The sequence below is a fragment of the Anabas testudineus genome, chromosome 18 (assembly GCF_900324465.2).
Source record: "Anabas testudineus chromosome 18, fAnaTes1.2, whole genome shotgun sequence".
Taxonomy (NCBI): domain Eukaryota; kingdom Metazoa; phylum Chordata; class Actinopteri; order Anabantiformes; family Anabantidae; genus Anabas; species Anabas testudineus.
Genome location: NC_046627.1, coordinates 27028320 through 27046232, shown reverse-complemented (window position 1 = coordinate 27046232; position 17913 = coordinate 27028320). Strand labels below are relative to the sequence as shown.

Below are 17913 nucleotides of genomic sequence, written 5' to 3'. Positions count from 1 at the left end.
CAGTTAACATCAACCTCTACATGAATATTAAAGTCATCCACTATAACTATAAAAACACCATCATAACAATAAAATAACAATACACCTTAACAAACAGGTCTGTTTGACTTTTCCAGTTCGGATCAGAGAAGCTATGAGTGATGCCCACAAATGAATTAAAGCTAGTATATGTTTATATTTTGTGTTTATAAAGACCACAAACCTGCCATTGGTAGTAGCCATAAAAATCACTACAAAATAAATGAAAAACTCAGCGTATAAGGATTATTATCAGCAGTATATAAATCCTGTACAATTACCTACCTTAACTTGTGCTTTTCCTTAAATATTCAAAAACAATAGATTCAATCAATTTATCATGAAGATAGAAAAGAGATAGACCATTTTGCACAGAAATGCAGTGAATTTAATTATCAAAAACATAAACAGTCTTCTGAGACATAAATTAATAAAATGATCTGCCATAGATGTATAAAGCTAATGCGAACCTGGTCTTCAACAATCTGATTCTCACTGGAAGTCATAATTTGATTTATTTCAGTTCTTGTCCACATTGTTCAAAAATAACTTTTTGTGCATCTTAAATTAAAATAATATTCCAAATATTCTTTGTATTATTGTTATATTACCATAATAAATGTTTCAAATTATAGGTCAATGTTTTTTTCTGTAGGTAACAAAGCAACATATTTTAAACCACAGTTTACTAGAGGAAAGTTTTGAAAAGATGTTTATCTCAATATCTTCTTCTAAACTTACATCACACTTCCAAATAGACACTTAAAGTGTACAAACACAACATGTTCTGTTCTACTGCTTCACACTGGAGTACACACATTCATTCTTTGTGTTATTCCTCTGTTTTCTTGATCTGTTGGGTAGGCTAGCACTAAAAGCAGCGTAATGAAGGTTGTCTCCTTGGTAATCCTGTTAACAAAATATGTCAAATAAAATAAATTAAAATCAATACATAAGATATAAAATATGGTTCTAAAAGGTGTCTGCATGCCAATTTTAAAGTTTTGATAACCTGCCTTCACTTCTGAATTTGCTGTAGAGGGAGTTGAGATTCTTGCTTGCAATTCTAGTTTAAAAAAAAAAATATATATATATATAAAAATATTTGAAAACCCAAATACAGCCAAAGTTAGTGCAAACTGTCTAATAATAATAAATAAGAATAAAATAAGAAGTATGAGTTACCTGTAGGCTGGCAGCTGTTTATCTTGTACAGTAAGAAAGTCAGTACAACAACCAGGACTGTGGTGAATGTCAAAGCTCCACTTAAAAGATACAGCAGGACATGAGAGTTCTCTGAACCTGCAGATTCACATATCATAAACAGAGTAGTTTGGACTGTTTGCTTAGGAAATGCAACAGCTTGCAAGGTACTTTTATACATATACTCTAAAATTACAAATTAGTGCATTACTACATAAATAAAATAATGATTTTACAACTTTTACACAACACATCCTTCACCCTTATACCCTCACTTTAGATGCTGAGACACAGAAGAAACAACAGGAATGGAACTGTTTACCTCCCATCAGAAAACAGATAGATCTTAGTTATAAAGTTACTAACCCTTAAAGTCCAGTTTTGTCCCGTTTCCAAACAGTAAGTGTCCACATGAGGCAACAGCACAGTAGTAGGTCGCAGCATGAGAGATATTCAGATTGTCCAGTGATAAGTTGTAGATACAGGTGTATGTTTGTGTGTCAGGTTTCCTCTCACACTGATCATTTCTGTCTCCATGGGTGTAAATGATTCCTGGATGAGATTCTCCAGAGTCTTTGAACCAGTAAACACTGTGTTCTCCATCACAGCTCCCAGTGTGTACTGTACAGTTCAGAGTCACAGAGTCTCCTGGCTGGATGGTCTCAGATGCTGACTGATGGACCAAAGGCTGGATGTTTAACCCTGAACCCTTCACACTGACAGTAGTGACCTCTAGAAATTCAATTTTAAATGTATAGATACTCAAGCAGTAGTAAGTAGCTGAGTCTGAAAGATTTAGATTTGTGATTGTCAAGTGATTTTTACCATTTTTAGTATCCAACATGAAGCGTGGATTGTTACTGAATTCATCTAAAAAAGTGTGATTCACATTATATTTATAAAATGTAGAGATGAGTCTTGGTTTCTGTCCCACAGTTTGTTTATACCAGTAAAGCCTTGCAGCAACATCACCTTCATAGAAACACGACAGAGTCAGATTATCACCAACATTAGGAGATACAAAACCAGTGAGTTGATGAAAAGATGAGGACGATGTCACATCAGCCATGTGAGCTGAAATAAGAGACAAAGCAAATAACACATATTTAAAAATATATTAAAAACATGTGGATAATGACTTTACACTAACAGATAAAAACTCCAGTCACGAAAATGCAACTTACCCATTTTCCACATGAACAAACATGTAAGACAGACAGTAAAGATTGGAGATGCCATCATGATCAAACTTGTTTGTCGAGTGGAAAAATATCGAAAGTTTCTCCACTCTTAAAAGACAAGGCTGCTCCTGATTGGCCGACTTGTGGTGACTCTGTCTGTCCTCTATAGGAAACATGTTCACAACATGTTCACTGCTACCTGAGGTGTTTGTTTAGAAGTTTCACATGTAAAATAAAGTAACAATACTATTCAGCTTTTTGGAATTGGACTTTACCTAATGGAGAAGAACCAATCTTTATGTTGAATACAAACACCAGTGAATGTTGAATAGTTGGTATGGGATGTTAAATTCTTGTTGATAAAATATTCAGGTATATATTTCATTTTAATTTATATTCCAATTTTTATTCCAGAGCAATAACACTATCATTGTATTAATTCCTACTGTTTTAGGAATTTATACTGTATAGTGTACACATCGGCCAGTAGCCTGTGTGAAGTTTGTATGTTCTCCCAATGGCTGTGTGAGTTTTCTTTGGGTACTCTGGGTACGGCTTCCTCCACTGTCCAAAGACACGCAGTCAGGGTTACCTGGTGACTCTAAATTGACCATAGCTGTGAATAGTAGTTGTCTCTTTATAACAGCCCTATGATGGACCAGTAACATGCCCAGAGTATTCCCTGCCTCTCACCCCTGCCTGATCCCCACAATCAAAATTACAATCCCACTGAATTCATTGCAAAATTAATTTAGATAATAATTTATGTCAAATACCATCAAATCCTATCATTTCTGATGACTTTTCCATTTCTGTATCAAGTTGCTCTTCATTTCTCTTAATTTAGATATACAGTAAACATTTAATAACAGTTACAATGAATGAAGAAATAAGACCGTATTCCAACTGACAGAGAAATGTTTCTGTTAGTTGTTGTCTTAAAACATGACCTGTTTACTGCAAGTGCTCTTTGCGTCGGGGGCCATCTATGTCAGTACAAACTCTCACATCCTGCTGAAAACCACAAAGGTTGCTGCAGTGAGAGAGCTGCATTACAAGTATGACAGTAACAAACATCAGTTCTGATTAATTATTTCAGTTTGTTTCAGCAATGTTTGAGTTAAAGTCCAACATAAATTAAACTGAATATTTCCAGTCACTGCACTATGTGTTTTGATTGATGATTAAACAAAGCCAGTGATAGAACTGTTGGCCACTCAACAACAGTTCACTGTATGTTTGGAAAAGGCCAGTGCAGCAGCTACACAGACTCATACACAGCAAGTTGTGGTGAGCTGTGTGTTTTGACACCTGTCGATTATGTCCATCAGTACAATTTCCCCAGCTGACCTCTGTCAGTACATGTAGCATTAGCTATTAGAGCTGTCAACAACACCAACATAGATGGTTTCTGATACCTTTAGCTTTCCTTTTACTTTCCAGCGTGTGTCACTCTACTCCAGTGGCCAATAATTTCCCCAAGAGGAACAATAAAGTATTCTTTATTCTAGACAGAATGAAAAAATGTCTTAAATCGTTTTCTCACATTTAGAAAAGTAAATGCAGCCAAACACAGACAACTCCTGGTTACAGGAAACTTGGGTAAGTCAACACTGGAGCCAGTTCAGGACAAGTGCCTGACTTTAAACTTCTGTTCATAACTGTGGCGGGACGTCTCATTTGTGCTTAATCAAACATGAAATGTGCTGATGCATTTGAGACCATCTGGAGAGGTTTGATTGTGTGTGGTGGTAGGGCTGTAAGTTGGGTGTCGCAATAGTCTGAAATAGTCTGGACATGAGCGTCTACATCAGTGAGATGACCCGCAGATTAATGGCAGACTGTTCTCTGCAAATCTCACTCATTTTAAAAACAGAAATTTATCCTGTTTAAAGTTTAATTTACAATACAGGACACTGTTACATGACTGAGATGTGGGGAGTAATGCTGTGTTTTTATTCCCTTTGTGTAAAATGTTGTATCCTGTGTACACAGCGTTTGCCATGCGTCAACTGTGACCTTAAATGTTTTGAATGTGTGTGTTCAGTTTTATACCCATACTGTAAACAAAGTACTGCACAGGTGGAGGTCAGACTTGATGAAACATTTCAGATAGCTGTAAAATGTCAGAGGTTAGATTTCTAGTGAACAACAGGCTGACTGCAGAAATACTTGTTGCTTCTGCTTTGAATACACCACTATTTTCCCACAGTGACACTGCATTTATTTAAGTTAGCACCAAAATGGTTGAGCTTCATTAGTCAGAAGTTTACTGGAGTTGGTGAGATCAACAACACTTTCATGAGGTTATCATATAGTGATAAATGAAAAAGCCTGAATTACCACTGTATTAAATACAAATGTACATATTGTGTGAGTGTTTCAAAGTTGATGTTTATTTGCTATAAAATATCAATTTTAATATCCACAATACAACTGAACAAAGGTAGATAAAGACAAATAAAGTTCTTATCTTCTGCAAAAGCAAAGTACAAATATAGCTAGACCATTTCTACTAGTTTACACTGTGGTACACGCATGCACTCCAGGTTTGATCCCTCTGTCCTTTCAGGCTGTTGGTCAGGTACCAGAAGAGTTTGTTGTATTGGTCACCCTGGTAACACAACAGATCAATAGATATCAGTATAACATGATAACATTTCCGACAAGTATTAGACTGTGCAAATGAACTATTCAACAATTACTTTGAACAAATGTTATTCACCTCTGCATATGTTTTGGATGGAGTTGTACATCCTGATTTAGATTCTGCTTGTAAAACAGAAATAAGATTTAGAGATAAGGATTTAAGATAAGTTTTTTTTTTTTTTTTTTTTACACACCCATGATCAGTCATTTCAAGCTGTCAGATGTTACAAGTTTATGTTACCTGTAGACTGGCCACTGTCACTCTTGTACAGAAAGAAAACCAGTAAAACAACCAGGATGGTGGTGAATGTCACTCCACTTAATGAATAAATCAAGACTGGAGAGGTCACTCCATCTGCACATCCATATGTCAACAAAGGTTTTATGAAGTTTCATTAGAAAATAAGAATGAACTCACAAGTATTTTTTAAATATACTCAGAAATCACAAAACGTACTAAATGCCTTTATAACTACAGCATGAAACACTTCCTATCTTTAAACTATCACAATAGATATAATAAAACTCACCAGAGAAAAACAGATGAAACTGTCGACTGTTTACAACTCGTCTAATGGAACAATTTTTTCTAGCACTTACCTCCAAAGTCCAACTTAGTTCCATTTCCAAACAGAATGTGTCCACATGAGGCAACAGCACAGTAGTAGGTCCCAGCATGAGAAAGAGTCAAGTTCTTCAGTGATAAGTTGTAGATACAGGTGTTTGTTTGTGTGTCAGGTTTCCTCTCACACTGATCATTTCTGTCTCCATGGGTGTAAATGATTCCTGGATGAGATTCTTCAGAGTCTTTGAACCAGTAAACACTGTGTTCTCCATCACAGCTCCCAGTGTGTACTGTACAGTTCAGAGTCACAGAGTCTCCTGGCTGGATGGTCTCAGATGTTGTCTGATGGACCAAAGGCTGGATGTTCAAACCTGAACCCTTCACACTGACAGTAGTGACCTCTAGAAATTCAATTTTAAATGTATAGATACTCAAGCAGTAGTAAGTAGCTGAGTCTGAAAGATGTACATTTGTGATTGTCAAGTGATTTTTACCATTTTCAGTATCCAACATGAAGCGTGGATTGTTACTGAATTCATCTAAAAAAGTGTGATTCACATTATATTTATAAAATGTAGAGATGAGTCTTGGTTTCTGTCCCACAGTTTGTTTATACCAGTAAAGCCTTGCAGCAACATCACCTTCATAAAAACACGGCAAAGTCACCTTATCACCGACATTAGGAGATAAAAAAACAGTGAGTTGATGAAAAGATGAGGACGATGTCAGATCAGCCATGTGAGCTGAAATAAGAGGCAAAGCAAAAAACACATATTTAAAAATATATAAAAACATGTGGCTATAGACTTTAGACTAATAGATAAAAGCTCCAGTCACCAAAATGCAACTTACCCGTTTTCCACATGAACAAACATGTTAGACAGACAGTAAAGATTGGAGATGCCATCATGATCAAACTTGTTTGTCGAGTGGAAAAATATTGAAGGTTTCTCACTTGCACTCACTTGGTTCACTCTTGAAAGACTAGACTGCTACTGATTGGCCGACCTGAAGTGACTCTGTCTGTCCTCTATAGGAAGTATGATCACATGTTCACAACATGTTCACTGCTACCTGAGGTGACAACTATGTTTGTTTAGAAGTTTCATATGTGAAATAAAGTAACATAACAACTCTGCATCTTGGAATTGAACTATCGATAAAGAACAGATCGAAGATAACGGTAAAGAACAGATCTTTATGTTGAATACAAAAACCAGTAACAAGACAGAGTAGAATGCTTTATGATTTATCGTTTGGAAATGGAACGATTTGTATGGTATGTCACACAAGAATTTGTGATTTGGAGTGATCATCCACATTTGACAAAATATTCTGATAGACAATCTAATGTCAAGCTTTATTCTAGACAAACATGGTCATTCCAGACTTAAATGTATATAGAGCAACACACTCTCTTACAATTTGTTTACCCTTGTTCCATAGAAGTTGTTTTGTAATATTGAAATGAAAATTTCCTTGATATGAACAGGGATGTGTTTAACTATTGCACAGTATGATGCTGGAATAACCTGGTCATTCAGTATATTCAGGTAGTCAGCTGACCTCATTCGACCCCAGATCATAGCTCTTCCCCCATAGGCTTGTACAGTAGGCAATCACTTCACCTGCCTCTCTTCCCATCCCTTCAGTTCTCTTCGTATTGTATGTGCGGAAATGCTCTTTTTTTCACTCTCAAACAAAGAAGTAAATTTCTGCTGTTGTTTTTCTTCTATTTTACAATTTTTCGTTCACGTTTAAGCGATCCCTGATCATGATCATTCAAGATTTTTTTTCTGACCACATTCTTTGAAGATGATGGGTCCCCACTATCTATTTTTTAGTCCTGTTAGTTGGACAGTTCTTAACCCAGTTTTAGTAGTTTCAATCTCCTTAGATTTTTTTCTTTGCTTGATTCCAGCCCAGAGCCAATAATTTGACCCTTCTGAAACAGATTAACATCTTTTCCACGACCACAGGATGTGTCTTCTGACATAGTTGTTTAAGAAATGAGAAGCTGCTCACTGCATCAGCTAGGGTTAAATAATTTATATAACTTAATAACTGAAAAATAATCATCCATGCAATAATAATCCCATGGGAGTCTCTAATCTATTTACTTAGTTGAATCCAAGTGGTAACTTTTTTTTGGACAGGCAGTGTACATTAAAATTGTAATGAAATAGCAATAATATTAACCTTTAACAGAACAAAACTTACTTCTTTATAAAACATGTGGACAAATGTATAAAAGATTTCAGGTTAGCTCTTAACATTATTGGGCCTGAAAATGAATCAGGTAATCTCATCAGGTAACTGATAATAAAGAGCACTGAAAGCCACACTCCAGCTATTTCCTGACCTTGAAAAAAACATGGGTTATTGGTGAATAGCGCACAGATGAGGGTCAATATATATTTTCAGAGTAACAAGTCAGTTGGCAATTCAATATGTGATTTTTCTCCTTATTCAAATGGGCCAGCGAAACAGCGCCCCCAGCCTAATGCATTTTTACTAGCTTGTCACCAGATTCTTTTGATGTCAAAATTCAAATGGAAATGCAATCTGTCAGTCCTCTCATCAAGGCGGGTCAACAGCAGCATCTGCCCCCACTCTGCCCTCTGATTGGCTAACTCTAACCAGAGGCTAAACAAACCTTATCAATGAGCGTTGCAACCACCAGCCAATCAGAATATTTTCTGCACATTTAGAAGCCAGAGAATGGTGAGATCAGTAGCACAGCTCCTTCTAGAGGCTGCCGAGGATCTTGCCGAACAGACTAGGAACGTTAACGTCACTCCTTTTGAATCAGTGCATCTACATGCACTCAAGTAAAATAAATATTGAATTGTCAATTGCAAAATGAATTGCCATTTGAATAAAGACACAAAAAATTCATAGCAATGTGAAAAGCAATTGATTAAACTTTTATTCAAACATTTATTTAAAGAAGTGGAGAATCGAATTGCAACTCTTGGAAATACATTGCCAATTGCAAAATTCATTGTCAACTTGCATTACAGACTCATATATTGAATTGCCATTGAACAAACAAATTGCTAATTAAATTATGACTCCTAAAAACAGTAAGTAAAACATCAGGTAAAGAAACAAAAACATTGTTGCTATTTCACATTGACATTGAACTGAAACTGTTGATGGTGATGATATATGATATACCTTCCCCAGCCAACCTGGACTAATCCCATATCATAAATAAATGGAACCAAACAGTAATTTAGTGAATTCTGATTTTAGCGAGCCTTGTGTTTTCTGAAAGGAGTGCCAGGACTGCTTTGATCTTTCCAAATCCTGTTAGTCAGGTCAACTTGGACATAACATACGCAAAAGTGTCATGTTGTTGTAAAATGTCAATGAATCCATCTGCTGCATGTTTAGATTTGATCAAAGTGAAGCTTTACTCATATGTACTAAAAATAACCTTTGTGTTCTTTTCATTTGAAACAACAAAAACAAAAAAATAATTGTGTAATACCCTGCTGTGGACAATGAAGGCAAACAAGACAGTAGAGAGTCCTAGATCCCAAATTGCTCAAAGTAACTACGCTTAGAGAGATTTCATTGTTTGATTACAGACCACAACAAAGCAAAAAACGGATACTTGAGAACAAATGTTATACTAGAAACTAGATTCTTAAATGAAACATCAACTGTATTTCAAAATCCACTTCCAAATGAACATCACACCTTTAAATATAACATGGTCAATACTACAGCTTTACACTAGAGTACACACATTCAGTGTTGTTCCTCTGTCTTCTAGATCTGTTGGGCAAGTTAATATCTAATGGAGCATAATGAAGGTTGTCTGCATCTTGGCCCTGAAAACGAAAATAAGTAAAAGGTCACAATACAAATCTCTCAAAAATTCTTTAACAACATCCAAAAAATTAATTTGACAGTTCAAAAACATATCAAAGAGATAAAATGTACCTCTGTGTTTGTTGTGGAGAGACTGAATGTTGCTTGAGACTCTGGTTGTGAAACATATAAAAGACTTAAAAGTCATATTCGGCTGACACAAGCAGATAGAAAAAGTACTGGTTACTGTACCTGGCCATTGGCAGTTGTTTGTTTTTTCCATCTTGAACACAAAGAGTGCCAGAAAACCCACTACAATAGTAGTGAACGCCAGAGCTCCACTCAAAATATAAAATGAGGCACCATCAACTGCAAAAAACCAGACATCACAGAAAGTGCTTCCAGCATTCATGATTGTTCTTTTGAGAGTTATGAGACAAGACAAATCGTACAGTTAAAAGCAAAAAGGCATATAGGCATAAATAGTTTGAATAAATGAGTTACAACTAGGAATTTAAATAGGAACGTTAACATATAATATATATATATATATATATATATATATATATATATATATATATATATATATATTACCCTTCTTACTCTTCAAGACCAGTTCAGTCCCATTCCCAAACAGAATGTGTCCACATGAGGCGACAGCACAGTAGTAGGTCCCAGCATGCGAGGTATTCAGATTGTCTCGCGGTAAGTTGTAGATACAGGTGTGTGTTTGTGTGTCAGGTTTCCTCTCACACTGATCATTTCTGTCTCCATGGGTGTAAATGATTCCTGGATCTGAGTCTTTGAACCAGTAAACACTGTGTTCTCCATCACAGCTCCCAGTGTGTACTGTACAGTTCAGAGTCACAGAGCCTCCGGGCTGGATGATCTCAGATGTTGACTGATGGACTGAACTTGAACTCTTTACAATGACAGTAGTGCCCTCTGCAAAATTCAAGGCATAAGTGTAGCTGTTTGCACAGTAGTAAATGGCTGTGTCTGAAAAGTTCACATCGGAAATTTGCAAGTGATTTGTGCCATTTTCGGTCAGCAGCGTGAAGCGTTGATTGTTCTCAAATTCATGATAAAAAGTGCCGTGTGTATCATACACGTAAAATGTAGAGACGAGCCTTGGTTTCTGTCCCAGAGTTTGCTTATACCAGTAAATCCATGCTGAGATGTCAACTTCATAAAAACAGCGCAAAATCAACTTGTCTCCTGGTGCTATGGATGTGAAGCCGCTCTCTTGAAAAACTGATTTCAGACAAGTTATCTGAGCTGTGAAACAAGTGACAAATACAATATAATAAAATATTTGTATAGAGTTCACTCATATACCGAAGTATAAAAACCAAAGCAAGAAAAGCAGAACTCACCCATTTTCCACAAGAACGAACATGTAAGATACAAGACACATCTTGTGGCTGTCATCGTGATTATATTGCTGCACTGAATGAAAGAATAATGATGTTTCCACTTTTCACAGAGGAGACTGTGTGTGTGATTGGCCAGCCTGAAGTCACACTGTATGACCTATTTAGGAAACATGGTCACATGGTCACTGCTACTTGCAGTGTCAAGTTTGTGTTTCTTGGTGATTCATGGTGTTGTACACCACTATGTCTTCAGCTGTGTTACAATGTTACCGAAAGGGTTTTCTAATGATCAGTTATCCTCTTACATGTGAATTAAACTTGCATTAGCAAACACAATGTACAATTGAAATTACTGTTGGCTGGTTACAGTCCTCTGTACATGTACATGACTTCTATCTCCTGTGACTGTGTATATCTGCGGCCAGGAACAAAGGGAGGAGGAAAACAAAGCACGGCTGTGTGCTAGCAGCTCTGTTATGCTTTAGGCATAACAGTGCTAAATTGAACAGGTTTAAATGTTCAGAATAACAATGCAGGATGATGAGATTTATTTTACAGGAGATACTTGATAATATATTATATACAGCTGAAATGTAATGGCACTGTTTTTCCAGGTTTTCTGCAAGACATGGTCATGAATGGTGTCCAAATCCAAAAACCAATAACAGTACGATAACTACAGTACACAGTCATGTACAGAAGCAGCTCCCACAATGGCAACACATTTACAAGTCCACTAGGCCTAAAGAGAGAGACGGTGCAGGGTAATACACCAGCAGGTCACACACAGAGACAGAGCAGGGAGGATAAGGAGGGGAATAGTAAGAGGGACAGGTCCAGTACTGAGAGGACAAGGGAGAAAACAGATCAGGTGGGATTGAACTCATAGCACCAGAGGATCAGGCAGACTCGGGTCAGAGAGAATACAGGTCCGGTAAGGGGAATAAATGGCAAATGGTCTGCACTTATATAGTGCTTTTCTACCTAGCTGGTACTCAAAGCGCTTTACACTGCTTCTCATTCACCCATTCACACACACATTCACACACCGATGGCAGAGCTGCTATGCAGCTGACCTGACTCACTGGGGGCAACTAGGGGTTCAGTATCTTGCCCAAGGACACTTTGGCCTGTGACGTGGCAGCCGGGAATCAAACCACCAATCCTGTGATTGGCAGTCAACTGCTCAATAGGTAGAGCAGTTGACTGCCAATGCCAGGAGTACACCCCCGGGAGTACAGGCCCCGTAAGGGGAATCAGGCAGAGATGGGTCAGAGGGAGTACAGGTCCAGTACTGCGAACAGATCAGTAGGGATGAAACTCAGAGTACCGGAGGGTCGTGCAACAACAAGGTCCAGGGCAGGCAGAGTCCGTAACAAGATGGCAGTCCAAAGTTAATGCAGGATATTGTTGCTGTCAGATTGTTGTGAGACTATCTGGCAAATGTTGGAGACAAACGCTCCTGCTTATAAAGCCAGGGAGCAAACCAGGGGCAGGAGGAGCTGGACATGTGACACCTTTAGCAGTGGATTAGATCACACCTTGTGCAGGAGGATCTGCTCAGACATATTCTTCAAGTGATTAGTGTGAATGGCAACGTCAAAGCTGGATGCTTATGTGAATAAATATTAAAATAAAATAACAACTAAAAACTGCTTTCAGGTAAAGCTGTGTTTACATAGGTGTCAAACTCAAGGGCCAAACCCGGGCAAATCCCTCATTTTATGTGGCTCTCAAGAGCTTAAAAAAATGTTCTAATAAACATAACATTATAAATTGTATTTTCTTACCTGAAAATCAGGCCCGGCACATGCACTTCTGTTGCTCTAGGCGGAAATGATGTATCCACCTGGCATCCTGGACAATTTAATACTCACATGTCTACTCCACATACAGTATCATGTGTTATAGTTGTAAACTGTGTTACTGCTTGATGGATACACTGACATGCACCGTCCAGGGCAGACATTATTGTATAAATAGAGTTGAATGGTGGGAATTTCCGCTTCTCGCTCACGAGGGTCGGGCTTGGATATAGTGCCGTAAAAATTAACATACTTTTATTAAAATAAAAAATAAAAAAACACTCTGCACTGTCCAAAATCCACACTGTCGCCATGCATGACAGCTTTCGTATACACAGCATGACAACAGACAGCAGTGCTGTCCCAGAACGCTGTGTGCTTGCTTAAACACACTTTGGCGTTCAATGCTGGACACACACACACACACACACATTCTGTATTGTTGTAAGGGTAAAATGTCCCATATTTACTGTAAATAGCTTTATTATATCACCAATTGCATAAAATGGACAGTATGTACAGAACACAAATTGTTCTAACTTAAACTAAAATATCCTGCCAACTACACAGACAGACAGGAAGGGAGCAAAGCACAGATGCATCTCTAACCCATTACCAGACAAGAAAATGCAGTTAAAAGTAGAGAAAATATGTTCATGCAATAAACTATTATTAGCATTTAGTTACAGCATGACAATAAACTGCTTAGAGATTAGAAAACTTGTTTTTACAGTGGAAACTGTACTAACTACAGAGTAACTTACTGCTTTCTGTAAAGAGAATACTTCAACTTACAGTAGAACTAAACGTTCTGAGCTCATTATTAATGAGGTACTGAAACCTTAAGAACATAACTGCAGTACATGGCTGTATCTTTTGACTGCAGACCATGAGACAGACACATGAATGTACAGTATTGTAACATCTATACTGAACAACTGACATTACACTTGGAATACAAACATAATTTTATAGAAAAATGTAAAAGTGGAAAGTGCCCAAATTGTTTTCTACTGCTTCACACTGGAGTAGACACATTCAGTCTTGGTGGTGCTCCTCTGTTTTCTTGAACTGTTGGGCAGGTTTACACTTAAAGCAGCATAATGGAGGTTGTCTACGTCTCGACACGCCTGGTAGGAAAATATGTAGAAATGGATTAGCCTATTGATGTGAGCAGAAATTTAACATGGACACAAACTAATACTGTAATTACGGTAATTATTAGATTATATAATGATATTCACCTCTGCAGTTGTTTTGGAGGGAGGTGATGATGTTTTCTGTGAGTCTAGTTGTTAAACAGAAAAAACTTACTTTACTTTACTTTATTTGCTCTATATAGTTTAATACAATCTAAATTATACAAACAGTACCACTCACCTGTACACTGGCAGTTGTTTCTCTTGATTATATTACACACTGAGAAAGCCAGTGAAACAACCAGGATGGTCGTGAATATCAAAGCTCCACTCAAGTAATACACGAGAGAGCTGGGAGAGTTCACCTCGTCTGCAGAATCAGACATCAGAAACAGATTCCAGCTCTTGTATTTATATAAAGTTTACAGAAAATTAAAAACAAATTACTTTTCCTTCAATCATACTACTTCTAAGCAAGTTACTCACACTTAATGTCCACCTTGGTCCTGTTTCCAAAGAGTATTTGTCCACAGGACGTAACAGCACAGTAGTAGGTCCCAGCATGAGAACGATTTAACCCTTTCAGAGACAAGTTGTAGACACAGGTGTTTGTTTTTGTGTCAGGTTTCCTCTCACACTGATCATTCCTGTCTCCATGGGTGTAAATGATTCCTGGATGAGATTCTTCAGAGTCTTTGAACCAGTAAACACTGTGTTCTCCATCACAGCTCCCAGTGTGTACTGTACAGTTCAGAGTCACAGAGTCTCCTGGCTGGATGGTCTCAGATCCTGACTGATGGACCAAAGGCTGGGTGTTCAAATCGGAATCCTGTACATTGACAGTAGTGCCCTCTGCAAAACTCAACACAAATGTGTAGCTATTTGCACAGTAGTAAGTTGCTGAGTCTGAAATGATCACATCGGCAATGTTCAAGTTATTTGTGCCATTTTTCGTTTCCAGTGTGAAACGTTGGTTGTTCTTGAATTCATTATGAAATGTTATTTTTGTATCATACACATAGAAACTAGAGATGAGCTTTGGTCTCTGTCCCAGAGTTTGCTTATACCAGAAAAGCCATCCTGCATTTTCATCTTCATAGACACACTGTAAAGTCACTTTGTCTCCAACATTAACTGATAGAAGACGTCTCGCTTGATGGACAATTGATGGAGAACTCAGATCCGTCTTCTGAACTAAAGTGCAATGAGAATAAAAGGAAATGCTCAATTAATTACTTTCAATCGGATCAAATTATAAATATTTCAATAAACAAATTAAAGAAGTTTCTCTGTGAACAGTTAAACTAAAATGTTGCTTTAAACTAAAGCAACTAAATCACAACTCACCCATTTTCCCCATGAACAGACATGTCAGACAGAAGACAAACTTTAGAGATGTCATCTTGTTCGATATCTTGAGTTGACTGAAAAAGGGTCTCGATACTTTCTCCACTCTGTAGAGACAAGGCTGTGTTTGATTGGTCAGCCTGATGTGACACTATTCTGTATTTCCTACTTAGAAAACATCACATGTTCAGTGCCACCTATAGTGTCAAGTTAGGCTCTTGAGAAGATTTACATAGTGAGAGTTAAGGAAACTACAGGATCTTTATCTCAGCATCATATTTTAACAATCAGTATTGTAACTGGACTGACCAAATCATCTGACATCACTATGGTGTTATGATGTTGCTAGTTATACTGTGTACTGCGTCTACAACAATATTCAGTCAGTGAGAAGGTTTGAATTTACAGTGTAATATTGTAGTGATGCATTTAGTGACCAAATCTAAGTGCAGTGGGTAGTGCATGCCGTAGACAAACAATTCTTAGATATTTCTAGATCATCATATTTAAAGTTTGATATAACGTCTAATAAGTCTAACTAATTTGGCACCATGATTGTTAAGCTGGATTGTTTGTGGCAGTTAGGGATGAGTTTAATTTTAACTTAACAGCACAAACTGTTTAGATAATGGATGGAATCTACTGTTGTAATCAGTCCACATAATACAAAACTGAAATGACCATGAAACCCAATACAGTTTATCATATTGAGAAAGAAGAGCTGCTGATATTATTTTCACATTTATTATTTTAATAGTCATGCTTAATTATAATTTTTCCTAATTAACTACTTTACTTTTTGAGTTTTACATTTACAGCCCTGCATTTGCTATTGCAGTTAAGCGTCAGACCAGGCGGGCGAAGGGAGGCCCAGAGGAGGGCCCCGGCGCATCATACCAGGAGACAGTGGAGCCTCGGGCGGACAGCGATAGCAGCAGGAGCAGGAACAGGAGGCTCAGGGATGAGAGCAGCTGCAGGACAAACTAAAGCAGCAACAAGAACGAGGAAGAAAAATGGAGCAACCAGTGGCATGCGACGATTCCATGGTCGCTGTTTTGGCTGGTTAGTTCTGTTACAAACAGACGGACGGGACAAATGAGTATGAACAAAAAAGGATTTATTAAATAATCTGTTCAGCAACAGGTGATATGGGGAACTAACGAACGCTAATAAAGTAACAACTAAAACAGACCCGAAACAACACGGTAGAAAAATACAAACAAATACATAAACAGACATACAAAGTAATAACTGAAAACACTGCGGTAACGAAGGCAAAATACGAACTAATAAACCAACTAAAACATACAAAGTAACAACTAAGCAATCAATTCACAAAAATACAAACTATTAACCAACAAACAATCACAAAACAAGACGCTAATGGAACACAAACAAACTCTTGAATAAGAAATCCAAAGTAACAAACGAAAATCACTACCGAAGGCAGGCAAAACTCGAACAAACATACAAACCAAACAATACAAAGTAACAACAAAAGGCACTGCAATAGCAGACAAAACACAAACTTACAAACAGGAACAAAGTCCATAAAACATTGAAGGTCCTTGACGAAACAAACAAACAAAAGAGATGGAGGGTGTAGTGCAAACTAAATCCAACAAACAAACAAGACGAGAGTAACCATGTGTGATGTAACAAATCAGCAACCAACCAGAGGACTGAGGGTATGCTTATAAAGGCACAGAGACTAACAGGTGAAATGAATCAGTAATCAAAGTCAAAGAGAGTAGAGGAAGATGAAGTCCAAGTATGAGCAAACAGGAAGTTGCAGGCCTGTGCTGAGCTGTTTTTACTGTTGGTGCCATGTTTTCAGCTGAGAATCCCCAAGATGTTAAGGCCCAGAAACTTAAAGCTGTCAGTAGGCTCCACCTCAGACCTAATGATGGTTGAGAGACTGCAGACTTCTGGACTTCTCTTGAAGTCCAGAATGAGCACCTTGGTTTTGTCTATGTTCAGAACAGGATCAGGATAGACTGTGATCTTGTGAACCAAATTCCTTCATCCAGACTCAATCCCCACTCTGACGAGGACAAGCATGGTCGTATTATCTGCATACTTAAGGGTTATGTTATTGTACTGAGTAGAAACAGTCGTGTGTGTAGCGAGAAAAGTTTGGGGCTGTGGCAGCGGCCCTGCTGGGTTCCTCTAGTTGCTGTGAGCTCAGCAGTGACCTTATTCCGATCCTCACCACCTACGGCCTGTCTGTGAGAAAGTTTAAGATCCAATTACAGGTGGGAGTCTGTACTCCCAGGTCATCCTAGTAACTAGCTTCCAAGGCCTGATAGTCTTAAAGACAGAGCTGTATTCCAGGATCACTTATGTGTTGTGAATATCCAGGTGCTGTAATGTGCAGTGAAGTTGTAGTGCTACCATGTCATCTTCTGATCTGTTGGAGTTATAGGAAAAGTGGAGAGGGTCCACTGTGGAACCACAAAATGTATACCATTGTGCCATAGATCTGAAGTCATCCCTTGTGGTTGTGTTTGGATTTTTAAAGACTAGTACTATAACAGAGAGCTTAAAGATAGGTGAGACTATTTCCTATAATGTTAAAGATATCTGTGTACACCTCTGCCAGCTGTTCCACAAAGGCCTTAAGGACTCTGTGCCGCATGATAGAGTCACATAAGTGCTTGTCACATGGAGTGCAGTTTCCACAGGGTTGTTGTTGTTGGTCAGCATTCCTCAAGGAAAGATTTGCAATATCCTCCAGATCTCCCAGCCATAGCGGACTCTCTCAGTCATACTTTAAATGATCTCTAACATACTGCATACTGTTGTTGT

The 17913-nt window shown here is 37.8% G+C and overlaps 4 protein-coding genes across 5 annotated transcripts; all 4 read right to left on the bottom strand.

Moving 5' to 3' along the window:
• Positions 1-597: 597 nt before the first annotated feature.
• On the bottom strand, positions 598-2465 carry LOC113157231 (immunoglobulin kappa light chain-like). The gene is made up of 5 exons (XM_026352576.2): positions 2406-2465; positions 1588-2295; positions 1204-1320; positions 1035-1084; positions 598-927 (listed from the first exon to the last, which is right to left on the bottom strand). The coding sequence occupies exons 1-5, from the start codon at positions 2461-2463 to the stop codon at positions 811-813; spliced, it is 1050 nt and encodes a 349-aa protein (XP_026208361.1). The 5' UTR covers positions 2464-2465; the 3' UTR covers positions 598-810.
• A 2324-nt stretch (positions 2466-4789) lies between these two features.
• LOC113157235 (immunoglobulin kappa light chain-like) lies at positions 4790-6588 on the bottom strand. Of its 2 annotated transcripts, XM_026352581.1 has the most exons (5): positions 6469-6588; positions 5652-6359; positions 5293-5406; positions 5128-5171; positions 4790-5016 (listed from the first exon to the last, which is right to left on the bottom strand). In XM_026352581.1, exons 1-5 carry the CDS (start codon positions 6524-6526, stop codon positions 4918-4920), a joined length of 1023 nt encoding a protein of 340 aa, XP_026208366.1. In that variant the 5' UTR covers positions 6527-6588; the 3' UTR covers positions 4790-4917. The 2 variants fall into 2 exon arrangements, with proteins under 2 accessions (XP_026208366.1, XP_026208367.1); XM_026352582.1 differs by lacking the exon at positions 5128-5171 and having other exon boundaries at positions 4936-5016.
• A 2007-nt stretch (positions 6589-8595) lies between these two features.
• On the bottom strand, positions 8596-10879 carry LOC113157239. Its single transcript, XM_026352585.1, has 5 exons — positions 10815-10879; positions 10033-10716; positions 9691-9807; positions 9571-9611; positions 8596-9458 (listed from the first exon to the last, which is right to left on the bottom strand). Exons 1-5 carry the CDS (start codon positions 10867-10869, stop codon positions 9348-9350), a joined length of 1008 nt encoding a protein of 335 aa, XP_026208370.1. The 5' UTR covers positions 10870-10879; the 3' UTR covers positions 8596-9347.
• A 2205-nt stretch (positions 10880-13084) lies between these two features.
• On the bottom strand, positions 13085-15192 carry LOC113157226 (immunoglobulin kappa light chain-like). Its single transcript, XM_026352571.1, has 5 exons — positions 15106-15192; positions 14245-14952; positions 14000-14128; positions 13864-13907; positions 13085-13749 (listed from the first exon to the last, which is right to left on the bottom strand). The coding sequence occupies exons 1-5, from the start codon at positions 15158-15160 to the stop codon at positions 13630-13632; spliced, it is 1056 nt and encodes a 351-aa protein (XP_026208356.1). The 5' UTR covers positions 15161-15192; the 3' UTR covers positions 13085-13629.
• Positions 15193-17913: the final 2721 nt, after the last annotated feature.

Excerpts from the sequence above, each read along its gene's own strand:
- LOC113157239 (XM_026352585.1), bottom strand. The coding sequence starts at position 10,869 with ATGACAGCCACAAGATGTGTCTTGTATCTTACATGTTCGTTCTTGTGG. Across the intron at positions 10,717-10,814 it reads TTCGTTCTTGTGGAAAATGG|CTCAGATAACTTGTCTGAAA; the intron begins GTGAGTTCTGCT and ends CTTGTTTCACAG. Across the intron at positions 9,459-9,570 it reads TCTCCACAACAAACACAGAG|GGCCAAGATGCAGACAACCT; the intron begins GTACATTTTATC and ends TTTCGTTTTCAG.
- LOC113157235 (XM_026352581.1), bottom strand. The coding sequence starts at position 6,526 with ATGATGGCATCTCCAATCTTTACTGTCTGTCTAACATGTTTGTTCATG. Across the intron at positions 5,172-5,292 it reads TGACAGTGGCCAGTCTACAG|AATCTAAATCAGGATGTACA; the intron begins GTAACATAAACT and ends TTTTACAAGCAG. Across the intron at positions 5,017-5,127 it reads CATCCAAAACATATGCAGAG|GGTGACCAATACAACAAACT; the intron begins GTGAATAACATT and ends TTGTGTTACCAG.
- LOC113157226 (XM_026352571.1), bottom strand. The coding sequence starts at position 15,160 with ATGACATCTCTAAAGTTTGTCTTCTGTCTGACATGTCTGTTCATGGGG. Across the intron at positions 13,908-13,999 it reads AAACAACTGCCAGTGTACAG|ACTCACAGAAAACATCATCA; the intron begins GTGAGTGGTACT and ends TTTAACAACTAG. Across the intron at positions 13,750-13,863 it reads CCTCCAAAACAACTGCAGAG|GCGTGTCGAGACGTAGACAA; the intron begins GTGAATATCATT and ends TTTTCCTACCAG.
- LOC113157231 (XM_026352576.2), bottom strand. The coding sequence starts at position 2,463 with ATGATGGCATCTCCAATCTTTACTGTCTGTCTTACATGTTTGTTCATG. Across the intron at positions 2,296-2,405 it reads TTTGTTCATGTGGAAAATGG|CTCACATGGCTGATGTGACA; the intron begins GTAAGTTGCATT and ends CTCTTATTTCAG. Across the intron at positions 928-1,034 it reads CAGCAAATTCAGAAGTGAAG|GATTACCAAGGAGACAACCT; the intron begins GCAGGTTATCAA and ends TTTTGTTAACAG.